Source organism: Orbicella faveolata, unplaced genomic scaffold (genome assembly GCF_042242905.1).
Source record: "Orbicella faveolata isolate gen_17 unplaced genomic scaffold, um_ofav_v1 contig_48, whole genome shotgun sequence".
Lineage (NCBI taxonomy): Eukaryota > Metazoa > Cnidaria > Anthozoa > Scleractinia > Merulinidae > Orbicella > Orbicella faveolata.
The window spans coordinates 12,535,001-12,552,373 of record NW_028301578.1 but is presented as its reverse complement, the minus strand read 5'-3'; the positions used below and the strand labels follow the sequence as shown (position 1 = coordinate 12,552,373).

Below are 17,373 nucleotides of genomic sequence, written 5' to 3'. Positions count from 1 at the left end.
ATGTGAAAACTTTCCAAATAGATATTTAGATTAATTAAGAACAGGCTGTACATAATAAGCTACACATAATTCATCAAGAATAAATATAAAACTATATCCCACAGGATTCCAATTGACTATCATCTTATTTACAATGGATATATATGAAACAGCTCTTCATTCTGTTCGTTTTAAATAAAGGTAATTGAAATTTATGGAACTTATGAAAGTTACCGCCAGCATCACTGCGAATGGTGCACACTCTTTATTACAAACCTGCAGCAGGTAAACATTCAGAATTATTAAAAAACACCCTTTTATTAAAACCTGAATACATCCCATGAGTTTTCCGACCCTGTAGCATGGCTAGACAGCCTTAATATAGTTCATACAAATCGTAGAAAACGATAAATATTTACGTGGCCATTGAGTAACCGCTCACTGACCGTCAAAAGTCACAGGCGCATCGCTGACGAGAAATTCGCAACGTGAAGTGGTGAACATTGTGACAATTATTTTTTCAGACCACGTGTTCAGAATCAAACTGCTTATAATTCAAAGTTTCAATAGCAGTTTTATCACTCTACTAATTTGATAGTATTTGTCAGAAATAACATGAATGGTTAATAATTAATTGATTAATTAATTTGTTAGTCAATTGATTGAAGAATTCTACCGTTCAACTTTTAAGAGTTAAGCCATTTGATGCTACACTCCCCGACAAAAGCCTTGGCACGCTAGCCCACTTTTGCAGTACCTGTCACAGCAATTTATTAGTTCACCCCCCTCCCTCCAATTCAATGTTGTTTGTCGTGATGAAGCCGTCACTGCTCGTTTACTGCCCGTTTCCAGCAATGTCGGTGGGGGGGGGGGGGGGGGGGAGAAGGGGTTCCCTATTCCAGTAATGTCGTTACTTGTTGTTTCCAAAATAGCTTGTCAACGCATTTTCATGCTATCTGATCCAGACGTGCCAAGGACTTTTGTCGTGGATTGTAGGTCAGATCGGGTCAGGTGATGTGCTGTGATACCATGTAATGTGACTTCACATCACGTCATTTCACGTCATATCACGTTATGTCACGTCATGTCACGTCATGTCACGTCATGTCACGTCATGTCACGTCATGTCACGTCATGTCACGTCATGTCATGTCATGGCTCCTGGTCATGTCCAGTGATGTAATGCTATGTCACCGGCTGCGTCATTTCACGTAGTGTCACTTCATGCCGTATACTTCCTGTGAAGATAATCTCGTAACTTGGTGATGCCAAATAAGATCAGATGCAAAATAGGCAAAACCACGAGGAGGAAAACAACTAACAGGCCACCAATGGTCGGGTCGAAGTCGCTGTAGTTTAGAGCTTCATATATGAAAGGTTCCCCTTGTATATTGGTGCCATCAAGGAGCCAATAAATGACGGAGAAGACGATGTAAATGACAAGGTACAGAAGCGGATAAATGGAATGGTAGAGACGGATTGGAATGGAGCTCAGGCACGTGTCAATCACCATGAAGACAGAATTTAGCGCGTGCTTTGTGATATTATTTGCATCGATAGGGTCATCGCCTACCAACACGGTCCAGTAACCCGCGGTTATCCATACTCCTGCAGTTGCAGAGATGACGTAGAGAAACCACAGCAACTTGTGGTGAAACCGAAGCGCGTCTTTCTCGCGGGATTCTTCGCGTTCCACTGCGCCGTAGTCGTTGCCGTCAATGTGCCCCATTTCCATCTCCACTACTTGATCCCCTGGAGTGGTCTGCGTGGGACTCCTCAGGTCTTTATAAAGGGAAATGCAAGACAGCGTTGTTGCATAGACAAAGTAGATGTTTAATATGGTGAACGTCCAGTTGGTTAAGAATATGAACAGCTTCGCTCCGAACTTGTGGATGTTGTAAATCAGCCATGCGAAGTTGTAAGCGGTGATGATCAAGCGAATCACAACAAAAACCGGCAGGGACAGCCACTGAAAAAGAAAGAAACGGGTCAGTACCGGGTCAGTAACCACTTTACGCCTTGTTAAGGCTTGGTGCCCAAGCACTGGTGCCGGCCTGAGCACCGGCACAAAATAGCGTTGCGTACACTGGGTACTCCAGAGACCAAAGTACCATTTAATTTAGTGCCCGGGCACAAGGTCGAGGCCTTGTACCCGAGCGCGGACACTATGCCCGAATTCTGGTGTGAGTACCTGGAAAGAAGGGTGTGTAAACGGTAATTAGTGCCGAACGAGAATTGTACTCTGGCACCGTGCCTGGGCACCAATGGTAAACATAGCCTTAGTTACTTCTAGGTTTCTTAGCCCTTTTGCCGATCACTACTTTTGGAAAGTTGCAACTTTCACAGGGTGCCGGTGGGGAATTGAGCTGAGAGGGAGCGGATCAGTAAAGTGGCTAAAAAGCCTACAATACCTAGACCAATTTAGCTAATAAACCACAAGACTTCCTGCGCCATGGAGAATCATCGATCTTTGCTTTAATTATCTATGAACCGGAAATAAGACGGATAGATTGTTGAACTGAACGGCGATTTATATCAATACGTTGTAGTGTACAAAACCAGTGGCGGTATCCAGACCTTGAGCTAAGGGGGGGAGCGTTTTTTTTGTTTTGCTTGTCCTGCCGGCTTTTCTTCCTTCTGCGAATCTTTTTTACCCAAAATACGGGGGGGGGGGAACGGGCCCCCCGTCCCCCTGCCCTAGATCCGTCACTGAAAACCGAGGGGGCTGCGGATATTGATTGTACGTGGACGGGTACACACTGTGCCCGTCGTGAATTGCAGTAACGTTGTGAGATGAAAATTATCTGTAATAAAATTAATTGCGATGATAGTTGTCGTGAATTATGTTTTCAGTCGTGAATATTTTAAGAACAGTTTTAGCGTTTTGCAATAACGCAACTATCGTAAATTGCAATAAACCATTGTCACAAGTTGTGTAAAACTCCGTGGTTATTGTCGTAAGTTGTGATGACACCTGTAGTGTATGTGAAATGTACGCACGTGTATATTTTAAAAGAACTTTACAGTCGGTGTCACAATTTGGAATGGCCCCCACTAGAGCAGTTTTCAAGATAGTGTCGTGCATAAAGCCAAAACTCACATTGACCAATCACGAAGGACACATACATTCCAGTGAACCAATCTAAAGTCAAAGCAACCATGTGTAAGCGACACAAAGCGTGGGAAAACGTGAGCGAGTGAGATTGGTTTTGGTTCAGTAGTTACTTTTTCTACGATTGAGTGAGTTAAAATAAAAATACTACACATGCAACAACTCGCTTTTATCCAAATTTGTCGAAGTTTGTTTCTTTCGAACGTTTTCACACTACCAGCTGCTCAAACAACGAGGAAAAGACGTCAGCTTTGATTAGCTTTGGGTACCGCACGAAATTTCTGGAATGATAGGTTTTCAGGGTTTTCTAGGTCGCCATGGAAGCGAGCCACGGGGAGACAATTTAAAATGCAAGGAATGCACCCCGGAAAATGATGGGTACTCAAGTGAAATAGAGGCTAAACAAAATATAGGCATTCTGCCTATGCTTTTCCTAGTTTCTGTGCCATTAGGCCACTAGCGATACTTCTACACTCCCTGGAGGGGATGCTAGCCCAATGCATCCCTTGAACCTCGGCATTGAATTTACCGGTATTCTACTGTGTACATCTTGGCGCTATCCATCGGTCAAACCACTATCCAGTGGATTGTGTAACTTATTTTGCTAACACCTTTTTTCACTGGATCAGAATCCGTTCGATAGCGTTATCCACACGGCTGCTTGAACAACTGGGTCCTTCGTCCGGTGTATGATATTTGGTGACTGCAGGCTGCAGAATTTTAATTTTAACTAATATCTTATTCCATTTCCATTTCAAGTGTTTTTCCCAAAAACCGCAACACTAGAATCGAATTAGTCGCAGTCCGGCGCTCTAACCTTCAAGCCATCCGTGTCTTCATTTAGTTAAGGTAAAAATGATGTGAATTTAAACGATAGCCTGAATCTTCCACCATTTGATCAATCCCTACAAGCGAAAATCTTCGTAAAGCTAGCCAGGAGCAAGTACAGCGCTAGTAACATTTATCAGTTCACTAGCGATTTACGTTCCCTCATTAAAATATTGGTGGTTATCAAGAGCACGCAAGCGGATATGACTTTTGAATGCTTTACGCGATGCTTTTTTTGGGGTATTTTCTTTATTGTCATTCTAGGTATAATTTGTGAGGTTGAAAGTATTAGCTAGTATTGAAGATAGTCTCTGAGGTGCTTTCGTTATAAGCCGCACAAATTTAAACAGGGGTCAACACCTTTTCAAACCATTTTTAGCCTAAACAGGAAAGGTCGGTAAACTATGTTTGCCATAGCCGTAAGCTACGTGAGCAAATGTCAAAAGGAGACAACTGATTTAGAAACGTGTCTACTGACTTCGGTTGAAAATGAAGCACTTTTAGGAAAGGCCGTCTTCATTTACAAGGTTCCTAGTCCCTTACCACATCACTGACCTTCGTGTGTCGCTTAGTCACAGCCGTCATATATTATCAAATTATGCGGGAAAATTGCAAGTCTACGTTGTGTTTTCCTAAGTTAACTATCAACCTTTAGACCTGGAAAACCTCCGATCATATGCATTTATATTGCATTTGTCACTAAGACGTTTCTGATATATGCGGGAAAATTGCTGATGAAAGTCAATTTTACCTTGTGTTAACCGTCGGCATTTAGACCCCAAAAGCCTCCGACAAACACTGCATTTATCCGCTCGGGAAAACTACGGTAAAGGTGGCGGAAAACGAGGTGTTCAACAGAACTTTTCCTATGCGGGATAATTGCTAGTCAACGTCAAGTTTTCCCGGTATTAACCGTCAACATGTAGACCGGAAAACCTTCCGACAAATACTGAATTTACCTCCTTGGGAAAGCTACGGAAAACGCGTAGGAAAACGAGGTGTTCAATACAAGTTTTCTAATGTGGGAACATTGCTAGTGAACGTGTAGTTTTCTTGGTGTTAACCGTCAACATATACATCCGAAAAACCTCCGACAAACACTCCATTTACCTGCTCGGGAAAATTACGGTGAAGACGTATGAAAACGAGGTGTTCAATAGAAGTTTTCTAACGCGGGAGAATTGCTAAAGAACGTGTAGTTTTCCTGGTGTTAACCGTCAGCATTTAGACTTGGAAAACCTCCTGCAAACACCGCATTTACCCGCTCGGGAAAACTACGGTGAAGGTGTATGAAAACGAGGTGTTCAATAGAAGTTTTCTAATGCGGGAAAATTGCTAATGAACGTGTAGTTTTCCTAGTGTTAACCGTCAGCAATTAGACTTGGAAAACCTCCTGCAAACACTGCATTAATCCGCTCGGGAAAACGAGAGAAAACGCAATGGAAAACCAGGTGTTCACCGGCGTTTTTCAAGAGCATGAAAACAGTGAATTAGCTTCATGTTTTCCTGAAGTTCACACAAGGAAAACGCCGAATTAACAGAACGTTTTCCGATATCAGAAAACGGACGGCTAATCCAGGATTTATCTGGTATTCACCGTTTGGTAAAATTAACGGTGAACGAGGCTTTTCTTGCCGTGGTTGTTCAGACGTTTTACACATCTCAGTTAAACATACACCCATAACGTGACTTACCCTAGAGTCGATAAAATCACGGCGGACTGGATGCCAGAACTTGAAATTTCTCAGACGAAATTCTTCCTTACACATTTTAGGATCTGTAGCTTGTCGATCGCTTGAGGCTTCGAATATATAATGAGCGTGTTTTTTAGTATAACTGTGCTCGATGGCAACGTTTACATTCAGACATCAGTTGATTTGCGTAGCTGCAGAGATATGAATATTTACCATGTTTACATGGCTTTTATCATTTTTCACACGGGCGTCAAAGTTAAGTCAACCGGAAATGACGGCCTTGTCATATGACGTTCAAACATTTAGTGACGTCTTTATTGCTCTAGTTGTTTTCAAAGGATTAATAACAAGTGCGAAAACGATTCCGTGTAGAATAAGAAAAGTTTTTCTCACTCTGCAGAGTCTATATGATACTAGTACGGTAAATTTCGCCTGCAACACAGGCTGGGTACAGCAGGTGTATTTACCAGAATACATGGATATCGATTATCCTTTACTATGAGTACAGGGTAATATAATTTAAGCACCCTAAAGGCCTTGCCGTTAGCGAAAACAGGAACTGGTGACACAATAAAAGCAATAGTATTGGCGGACGGGAATAGATGATCTGCACGATACAGGAAAAAACAAACAAACAATTATTGTAAGTTACAATGTAAGTGACGTCGTGACCATTAGTAAGCAGTTATCCCCAAGGTAGGATATCAACTACAATCCCGGACAAAAATGTTGGGATACCAAGCGAGGTCTTCCCTCCCTCCACTTACAATGTCGAAAATCGGTTATTTTTCCCTTTTCGTTGAAAAAAGAGTGACATTTTCCAGCATTAATTAGAGGGAATGGGGAAAACGTGATCCATCTTAGACATCCACGCAAAAGCCACCCACTCTCTTCAACCGGACGGCTGCGTACAAGCTACAACATATTGATCAGTGACTGCTGCGTCAAAGTGGAATTTCTACGATGATTCTTAACAACCTTAAAGGAGCTACGTCACCGTTTGCGCATCTTGAAAAGTTAAGGCTAAATTTTCAAGTTTGTCGGCTTGAAAATGCGTGTCAATCTTCTCCATCCTTAATCCTTGTTCCTTCAGGGATCATTATCTCTTTGGTGTTTTTCTATCTTTGTAAACTACTATTTTCAGTTTTCCTTCAATTTAAAGGTAATTTTGTACGTGGCTGAAATAACTCAAAATGCAATAACTGAGTTCTGTTAAGTGTCTTTGTATTCTTAGGGTCTCGCTGTAAGGACCTGTAAGGGTAGCCGCGTAGTTTTTCTTTAGGATAAAACTCAACTCATGAGAGGTTAGCTGGGCTTACATGGTTTGAATTTTCTAGGGCGTCATAGAATCAGCAAACTACATTTTTTTCACCTTACCGGTTTTTATTTGAAGTAAGACCGCTGAGAGTCCACTCCAGAATACTGATATTTCTTAACCTGATACCTCTGCTTGTACACCATGACACTGTTTATTTGAGAATTCCCAAGAATATAGAAAACACTCGCCTTTGTTTCGTGTTTTTACAGTTCTCTCTTAGCTTGTTCTCAAATCATCATTGTGTTTTATACTTCGCTTAGAATCTTTAATCTTATCTGTTCACTGAAACTCAAATGCCGTGGATGGACTCAAATAAACGCATTTACCTTTACATAAAACAAGTTCTTCGCTAATACACTTAGAGTTTGCTTAATAGCTGAAAACCTGCTATTATTTAGTTTCAGTTCGTTTCCCCTGTCATCTTGCCAACTTTATTTTTAAATTGATTTCTATACTCGCCTGTCACCAACGTGATATCACGAATTGTTCGGTTCTATCTGCCTACGAAAAGGAGCTCTTGAACTAAGGGAGAGTAGTTTCGATCATGCATTCTTGGCCCATATTACCTTTTTTTTCCCTTAACTATGACGTCATCAGACACATGACCTTATGACCATGACCTTAAAGTGCCTATGAACAGAAAAATAATTGCTGCTTATTTGAAAGGATTTGAAAGGCTATTTAAAATACAGAAGAATGACGTTTTCCTTTTTGGAATATCATTTTTCGTTTTAGAGATATTGTAGTTTTTGTATTATTCAAATTACGAAGCTTATGACGTCATCAGTTTCGCAACTAAAGCGGTAAAATATTGAATAAAGAATATCTCTGAAAATATTGAAGTGGTGTTCTTCAAACTTGGCACCAGAAATGTACATCACAAAAGAAACAAAATAACACCTGTTGTGCTGTTGTGCTGTCGCCATGACAACAGCTTTGTCGCTGGTCCTGTCTTAATTAAAACTGAAATTCTCAGTTTTTGTCTTAACCAAGGATCAAATGTCAAATCAAGTACTGTCATGTAATTTCCTGTCATGTAATGTGGTGCCGTGTCACATTATAACATATCATGTCATGTACTGTGATGTCGTCTGATGTCATGCCATGTCATGCCATTTGATATCACGTCACGTTACGTCATTTCACGTAGTGTCACTTCATGCTTTATACTTCCTGTGAAGATGATCTCGTAACTTGGTGATGTCAAATACGATCAGATGCAAAACAGGCAAAACCACGAGAAGGAAAACGATCATCAGGCCTCCAACGATGGGCTTGAAGTTGTCGAAATCCAGAATTTTATAAATGTAAGTATTCCCTTGATTATTGGTTCCACCAAGGAGCCAATAAATAATGGAGAAGACGAGGTAAAAGAGAGTGTAAAGCAAGGCGTACATGGAATGCAGGAGACGGACTCGGATGGCGCTAAGGCACGTGTCAATCACCATGAAGACGGGATTGAGTGCGTGCTTTGTAATATTATTGGCATCGACTGGGTCATCACCTGCCAACACGCGTTAGTACCCCGCGGTTACCAACAAGCCAGCAGTTGCAGCAATGACATGGATAAACCAAAAGAACTTGTGCTGACACTGTAGGGCGTCTTCCGGCACTATCTTGATGAACGGCGCCGTAGTTGTCAAGCTCCATTTCGATCTCCACCGTCCGTTCATCTGTAGCTAGAGTTGTGGTCTCCGTTTGCTTCTTCAGGTCTTTATAAAGGGCGATACCAGTGGCAGACCCAGACCTTGAGCTAAGGAGGAGGGGGCGGTTTTGTTTTGTTTTGTTTGTTTTTTTGCTTGCTCTGCCGGCTTTTCTTTCTTCTGCGATTCTTTTTTACCCAAAATAAGGGGGGGACCGGGCCCCCCGTCTGCCTCCCCCAGATCCGACGCAGGATACCAGAGAGCGTTGTTGCAAAGACAAAGTAGATGTTCAATATAGTGTAAGTCCAGTTGGTTAAGTAGATGAACAGCTTCGCTCCGTTCAAGTGGATGTTGTAAAACAGCCATTCAAGGTTGTCAGGTCTTGTAAGCAGTTACAATCAAGCGATACGTCACAAAAACCGATAGAGACAGCCACTTAAGCAGAAAAGAACTTTCAATGCTCAAGCTGTAGCTTATACAAAAATAAATGTTTTCTTGATCTAAAGGATAACTTGTTGAAATGACAGATATCATGATCAGTTGCACAAGATGAAAATAGGAGAATCGATATTGCCTTGGGAATGGTACACACTACCGGTTGTGAGCCGTATTAACGTCGTGAACTGCAATATATCTGTGATAAATGGCGATAAATGTTGTCGTAAATCGTGATTGCTGCCGTGGTTTTCAAGAATAGCTACTACGTTTTGCAATATTAAAATGTGCCTGTCGTAAATATTAATTATTCACTCATTGTCACAATTAGTATAGAAATCCTCCACGGCTGTCATAAATATTGATAACACTTGTCGCGTTTATAAAATACGCACTCGCATCGGAAATTGCAGAACCCTGTTGCAGAAATTTGCATGGATAGTGTTGTAAAGCCGATACACAATTTCTTTAAGTGAAAATCTTTCCAGAACTAGGTGCAACTAAAGTACGTATACTAGTAATAGGAATTTATCTTCCACTAGCTGTATATACAACTTTATTGAAATTAAATACGTGTGTGGTGTGATCAGTGACCAAGGACACGTAATCAGACTTTTGGATGTTTTACATAAAGTTTTTCTCTGGGTGTTTTCTTCATTTTCTATTGTAGGTTTAAGTTGAAAAATCTCTGATTCTGATTAGCAATCAATTATAAGAAACCATCGCTCTCTTCAAGTTCCACAAAAGTAAACAACAGAGTGATTTTTCGAACCATTTTTAGTTTAAAACCGATTAGCAGCGGTTGCAATAGCCGTAAGTCACGTTAAATTCGTTAAAAGGAGCCAACATCTAGAAATCTATTTACTCACTGATTAAGAAAATGAAATCAAATGTAAAATGCAATATTTTTAAAAATGTTGATTTTCTGCCAAAGTCTTAGTCCCCTGCCGCCACCACACTGTCCTTTCCGCATCGCCTGATCACACCCGTTTTACACGCCCTAAATTAAACATATAATTACAACGTGACTTACCCTAGAGTCGGTAAAATCACGGCGAACGGGATACCAGAACGTAAAATTTCGAAGACGAAACTCTCCTTTACACATTTTCGAAGCTTTAGTTTTTTCGATCGTCTCGGATGTGCGTGCAAGCTGATGTGTGTCTGTATATTTACAATATTTTATTTTATTTCGTAGTTGCCAGGTTATATGAATATTTACACCCGAGGGGTGGGGGTGGGGGTGGGGGGGGGGGGGGGGCTCCCATATGAAAAACCCGGGGATGCTAGTCGTCTCGCTTAGGAGAAAAATCAAGAATTCTGGCTTCACTTAGAGTGTTCATAACAAAATGCCACCATTTTTAGCTGTCAGAGTATATTCAAGCACTCGAAGAAATAACAATAATGATAAAAAAAACGCTCTTAGTTCCGTTTTTAGGCTCGATTACTGCCGCGCTCTCCAGTCCGGCCCATTAGCGCGGGCTCCTTTCCTGAACAGCGGCTGGTAATCAATCCTATTCCGTTTTAAGTGGTATCTTTTAAGGGTCAAATAAAACTCGAGTCACACCCACATTGGTCTCCTTTGAAGGTTTAATTCAAACTTTAATTTCCGAGGAGAATCCCCTACTTTTTCATACTACTCTATACTCAATAAAATTCCAACCAAGAAACGCGAGTGAGGAGAAAAGCAAACATTACACTAACTTACGTCTAATTTGACAAGATGGTCGGTTCGCGGTAACTGCACTAATAGCTTACCGATTGAGGATGAAAAATAAGCCGTTAATATGAGAAAGTAATGGGTCAGCAATGTATTCAGAGTTACAGTTTAAAATTTTTTGATTGATTTTATCAGTTACACGTATTTTTGCACACGTCGCGGGGACTAGGACTTTTATTAAAATAAACATGAAGACACGTTTTTAAATGTTGGTTCCCTTGCAAACAATGGTTAGTCTTTAGGCTGAAAATGGTTCAAAAAACCATTCTGTTGTTTACTGTGGTTTATGCACTTTGACAAGAACGATGGTTTCTTGTAATTGATCGCTGATCGGAATCAGAGTCTTCAAATTCCACCCAGAATAACAATATAGAAAATACCCAGAGAAAAACATTATGAACATTATGCAAAATAGTCAAAAGTCATACCTGTTGACGTGTTCTTGGTCGCGCTCATGTATAACTAAAAATTGTGTGAATGAGGTTACATAATTATATCGCTAGCCTTTATCTCGCTCTAGTAACACAATGAAAAAGTCTACTTGGGAACCAAGCCAGGCTGAAATTGCGAGTCGACTAATATTTAATTGCTCGAGATTCATCTTCTTTTTCTACCTGGTTTTCATTGCACAGTGTTGAATTTCAACCAATAGCAGTGTAATATGTAGTTAATCATTTCCGGCACCGATCGCGTGTTTGTGTGAGGTCGCCAGCTTTGCATCGTATTATGATACCCACTATATCCTGTGCAAGCCTACGAACGTCATATTTCGGCGTTTCCAGCCCCGCCCGCTTCCCCGGCTTTCTTGTATCCAACACCCATCACCCACCAAATCGTACAATGTTTTAACACATGCTGGATTTCCTGCTTTCCAATTCTCCGGTCACAGTTTTTGCCGTGGTGGCGCTTCGTTTGCCTTCCGTTGTGGTTCCCTGTGGAACTGATTAGCCTTCAAGGATCTTCTGTATTGTGCACAGCCCCTGGAATGTCAACTTTCGGTGGCAAAACTTCTTACTCAAAATATGCCCCATCGTTAACCTTTTTCCTCTTCCTTTCACCTCCTGCTTCCCCTGCTTCCCTCGCGGTTTGGGCGAGCCGCATCATAGCCTGCGACAGGCTCACCTTTGAGTGACGAGCGCGAGCGGCGAAAAGCAAGGCGATCCGGCGGGAAGGAGTCTGGTGAAGAGGCGCCAAGAACTCACTTTCTCGTCTCGCGGCTTCGCCGCTCGATTTCGCGCTCGCGACTACGCCGCGAGCGCTTGTGCTCCAACGTGAGTCTGCTCGCAGGCTAGCCGCATTAAAGGTGCCTTACTTCGGTTTCTCGCCCCCTACCCCCGGCTGCGCCTTTCCTTTATCCGGCAAACAAATAAAGTCAATGTATTTGCATATACTTGCCGTTGTTCTATGTCCTCGAGGGATATCACGAAGGATTATATACAGTATTGGATTTCAACCAATAGCAGTATAATATGTAGTTAATCATTTCTGGGGCCGATTGCGTGTTTGCTTGAGGTCACCAACTTTGTATTGTATCACTGCTCAATCGTGCTTAGCTTAGCAGTATCAATACCCTTCCATCGATCCTACCCCCGAGCCGCATCAGAGATGCCTTACGGTGGTTTCTAACCCCCTAACTGTCCCCCTGCTGCGGCTTTGCTTTATCCGGCCAACAAATAAAGTCATTGTATTAGTACATATTTGTCGTTGTTGTATGTCTTCGAGGAATGTCACGAAGGGTTATAATCAACTAAGAAGAAATTTTTCTGCTACCGCTACCGTCTCCCCTACCGTTACTACCACCGCTTCCAACGCCGTCACCACTACCGCTACCGTTACCATCACCGCTGTCACTACCGCTACCGCGCCCTACCGATACCGCCATACTACCGCTACCAATACTGCTACCGCTACTGCTACTGCTACTGCCACTGCTACTGTTACTGTGACTGCTACTGCTACTGCTACTGCTACTGCTACTGCTACTGCTACTGCTACTGCTACTGCTACTGCTACTGCTACTGCTACTGCTACTGCTACTGCTACTGCTACTGCTACTGCTACTGCTACTGCCACTGCTACAGCTACTGCCACTGCTACAGCTACTGCTACAGCTACTGCTACTGCTACTGCTACTGCTACTGCTACTGCTACTGCTACTGCTACTGCTACTGCTACTGCTACTGCTACTGCTACTGCTGCTGCTGCTGCTACTACTACTACTTCTACTACTATAGAACTAAGAGATTGTAGCGACAGTGGGTAGTTTTTTTTTTTGTTTGTTTGTTTTTTTTTTTAACTCAAACCACACCCCATCCCTTCAGTGCACCACCTTTTAGATCGTTTTTTGCTTGTATAACCCCCACCCTAACAGTGGTAAAATCAAAGAGACAAGACTCAAACCTCTCTATTTGTAAGTAGCCAACAACATATTTATTTGACCAGTTTATTTCATTTATCTATTTCTTTATTTATGTACTTATTCATGTATTTATTTATTTATTTTCACGATGTTCATTAGATGGGAGATATGTTGTGTATATATAGCCTCCCATTTCTAAGCTAGGTGGGAACTCCTGGCTGCAAGTGCACTCGTGTCGGCAGTTCACTTGTTTTGATCCATGGGTCATGCTGTAGTGGAAGCCACGCTGAGAAAATCAGGGCTGAAACACGAGTAGTTTGTTGCGGAAAAAATAGTGAGTGACTTGGACGTCCAAAGCCATCTGACGACTTGTTTCAGTAGAATTCTTCTAAGTAGAGGATGGCAATAAAAATGCTACAATTTGATTGGTTGAGCTACTCTTACACTATCAACCTGTAGTGTGCAGTGGCTGGTTGTCGTCTACACAATTTCATAGTTTTCACGTTTCTTGAATGTTCCTGGGAAGTTTTAGAACCTCATTAGATAACTGAATTTGTCAGAGCACTAGAGTAAGGAAATTGACCGTCAAGCGACTTTAAAACCTCAATATTTTCAATAAACGGATGAGCGCATGTAAACAAAAATTCAATCCGTGCGCGTTTTTTGTACAGCGTCAACTTAAATACTGCTAATTTTGTAGAGAAATAATTGGAGATTATCATTTGAAAGAATTTAGTCAAAATTCTACTATTTAAGAGCAATTCTCCAGGAAAGTGAAGCAAAGTTAAAAATGAAAAATTTTAACCCCCCTTGGGGAATAAACAAAAACAACCATATTTGGATCGGCAGATCTATCGTTGCCATGGTAACCGCACTAGATGACGTCGGCCTCAGGACCATGGTTTGAGCAATAGTTCCACTCTCAAAAAGTAAAAGTAAAAGAGCCTGGTTCTCGGGTGCATGTGAACCAATTCAAATGAAATTCATACAGATGAGCCACTCTCCCAGTTTATAAACTTTGCCGTAAAAGTATTTTGGGTTTTATAAACAAGAAGAAAATGCTCGTCTTACTATGTTCCCTGTCAGCCATTTAGACAAGCAGGAAAAACAAGCACAACCATATTCGTAATTTCTCCGAAAGTACTCTTTCCACATAAACCAAATTAGCAGCAGAGATTACACAGATATTGACGTTTCTAAATATCATAAAATCAATTTGGGGAAAACTATATTCTGGCCATGGGTGCTGAAGACACCTGGGGCAAATTGCAAAAAAAGTGCAAAATTGGTAATTTTTGAGGGCTCTAGTATTTGGCTCAAACAGGCTTTAGAGAGAGAAAATCAGCTTCAAAAGTATCTTTTATCATCTTGTCTGTTACCTACATTTAGTTAATAGGGTTTTGGTCAACGAATTTGATGAAATATAAATTGATACAAAACCTATCTTGAAGGTTTGGGAATTTCTTCAGGATGCTTTCGTCGCGTGGTTCTCTCCAATGTCTCTCCTTCGCTCGCTCCATTTTCTTGATCAAATCTAGCGCTGACTCTAATCTAACGGTTACTCCCATCGAATATCCAGTTTACCGTGTTTCAGACCAGAGATGATGATACAAGAAGCTCGCATATACACTTGACAAAGAATAGTTGAAATGTCAAAACATGGTCGTAATACTTGCGATTTCTGCCGTCGAGGACCGAAATTCATCAATATTATCCAACCAGGAGGCAAAGTAAATGTGTCGAGATCAATGTACAAAGCACATGCATGCCTTTGAACAATCCAAAGTAACGTCTTTGGCTAAACTCGGGTCAGATATTGCGATAGTCGATAAGCCAAGAATGGTGAATAACTGAACGCGGAGGTCCGAAGTCCGAGAAGCACGACTGCTGAGCGAACGTAACACAATGTACTGGGATGTAACACCGGATGCAAGTTTAATGATATTCTCTTGTAATGGGGTTGTTTTACCATGGCAATGGTGAAGAAAGCCAAAAAAAAAAAAAATAAACAAACAAACAAACAAAAACAAAAAAACAAAAAACAAAAAAACGAAAACCGAAGAACCGAATAAAAGCATCAAAGGAAAATTAAACGTTGAGCAATCTCATACCCTGGGAAACTAGGAACAAGGTTGAAATGTTTAGGTGTAAAGTCTAACTCGGATTCATACGCACCACAGTGCCTCACGTTGAATTTTATTTTGGCTGAATGGGTACAAGTGCAATCTGCATTTTTGGCACGCACAGCATGAATTTCCCTTTTTTGCATACCTGTATAGACAGACAGAGTTCGAACGTCCAAGAGTTCTTAGAAAAACTAACTTCCTTGTTCTCATGCAAGCCTGCACATCACTGGTTGTTAACGAAAACCTGAATACATTTTAACATCTGTCAGTACTCCTGGATTTACTGTAGCTAAACCAAGAGACGATAAATGGTATCCTCTCTTATACAAATTTGATCCAGTGTGGTAAAGCCAATGGAGGTAATCAGGTTGCGTAAAACAATCAGTGAAGCGCGTTTCTTTTGTCCTCTTTATTCACCACCGTATTAAAAAAGTCATAAAAGCGGATCAAAAGTCGTCCTTTTATCCCTCTATCAATGATATATTGTACCAAAAATATATAAAGAAGAGACAATTCCATTGCGATAATGTCGCTTTATCTGAAGCTACAAAAACAAACAAACGAAAAGCGCGTATGTCGCATTTTAAAAGTAGATCCGGTCAGCAGATTTGCTCCCCACATTTCCGGTCTACATACGTTGGGTCGTAAACAACGATTTCTTCGCTTCTCAACCATGCACCACGGAATGTTCGGCTCAATTTAGCCAAAGACTTAATTCAGAATCGTCGCAGACATGCATTTGCTTAGCTGTGATCCGGATGCATCTATTTAACTTCCTGGATGGATTGTATTGATGAATTATTTCGATACTCGACACACGACTGTGTTTGACCCGTTCGACTGTTCTTTGTACGGGTTAATGCATCATCATTTGTGGTCTAAAAATGCATGTTCGGTGAGGCTAGCCAGTTAGATTTGACCTTTCCGCTAGAGTCTGTGCAAGATTCGGTCAAGAAAATGGAGCGAGTGAACTGAGGAGAGACCCATACTATACGACAAAAGCATCCTGAAGAAATTCCTAAGGTAGGCTTTGTTTCGATCTATATTTCACCAAATTCGATGGCCAAAAGCTAATCAATCAAATGTAGATAACAGATAAGACGATAGAAAATACTTCTGAAGCAGATATTCTCCATCTAAAGCCTGATTGAGCCAAATACTAGAGCCTTCAAAATTTCCAATTTTGCAATTTTTTGCGACTTGCCTCGGATGTCTTCAACACCCGTGGCTAGAATATAATTTTCCCCAAATAGATTCTATGATATTTAGAAACTTCAATATCTATGTAAGCTCTGCTGCTAGTTTGGTTTTTTTGGGAAAGAGTACTTTCGGAGAAATTACGAATATGGTTGTGCTTGTTTTTCCTGCTTGTCAAAATGACTGACAGGCAACATAATAGGACGAGCATTGTCTTCTTGATTATAAACCCCAAAATACTTTAACAGCAAAGTTTATAAACTGGTAGAGTGGCTCTACCATCTGTATGAATTTCATTTGAATTGGTTCACATGCACCCGAGAACCAGACCCATTTATTTTTACTTCTTGAGAGTGAATTTTTTGGTCAAAGCATAGACCTCTGGCCGACGTTATTAAGTGCAGTTACCATGGCAACGACACACCTGCCGATCCAAATATGGCTGTTTTTGTTCATCCCCCCAGATAACTTACCTCCACACAAAAAATGAACGAGGATTAAAATTTTTAATTTCCAACGTTGCTTCACTTTCCTGGAGAGTTGCTCTTAACAATGAGATAATGAGCTCGAGTTTCTATGAGGTGATAGTTGATGAGGCCGAAGGTGTAGTCACGGCGCCTCAATTTTGTTGTGCCTTCGCGATTTTTGTCCATTGTTTTCCGTTTTTCAATTATTTCGTGTATACTTGTTATTCTAATTAGTTTCGCCAGTTATTTTCGGGTACGTAACGTTTCATATTTTCGTGTACATTTTTTCATCTGTTTTTTCAACTGTTTGGTATAGTTTTTTTCTGCCGTTAGTTTTCTAGTTGCTGTTGTCATTATGTTTTAGTCGTCGTAGTCACCACACGAATCTTGTAAGTTTCGTTGTTTTTCCGTCAGTTTTGCTTGCTTTGTTTTTATAGAAATCGCAAGTATTACGACCATGTTTTGACATTTCAACTATTCTTTGTCAAGTGTGTA

General features: G+C 41.0%; 1 protein-coding gene and 1 pseudogene across 1 annotated transcript; both read right to left on the bottom strand.

Moving 5' to 3' along the window:
* Window positions 1–848: 848 nt before the first annotated feature.
* Window positions 849–5,818, bottom strand: LOC110039761 (protein rolling stone-like). The gene is made up of 2 exons (XM_020744911.2): window positions 5,614–5,818; window positions 849–1,948 (listed from the first exon to the last, which is right to left on the bottom strand). The coding sequence occupies exons 1-2, from the start codon at window positions 5,686–5,688 to the stop codon at window positions 1,202–1,204; spliced, it is 822 nt and encodes a 273-aa protein (XP_020600570.1). The 5' UTR covers window positions 5,689–5,818; the 3' UTR covers window positions 849–1,201.
* A 2,244-nt stretch (window positions 5,819–8,062) lies between these two features.
* Window positions 8,063–12,611, bottom strand: LOC149096588 (protein rolling stone-like; annotated as a pseudogene).
* Window positions 12,612–17,373: the final 4,762 nt, after the last annotated feature.

Excerpts from the sequence above, each read along its gene's own strand:
- LOC110039761 (XM_020744911.2), bottom strand. The coding sequence starts at position 5,688 with ATGTGTAAGGAAGAATTTCGTCTGAGAAATTTCAAGTTCTGGCATCCA. Across the intron at positions 1,949-5,613 it reads GTGATTTTATCGACTCTAGG|TGGCTGTCCCTGCCGGTTTT; the intron begins GTAAGTCACGTT and ends TTTCTTTTTCAG.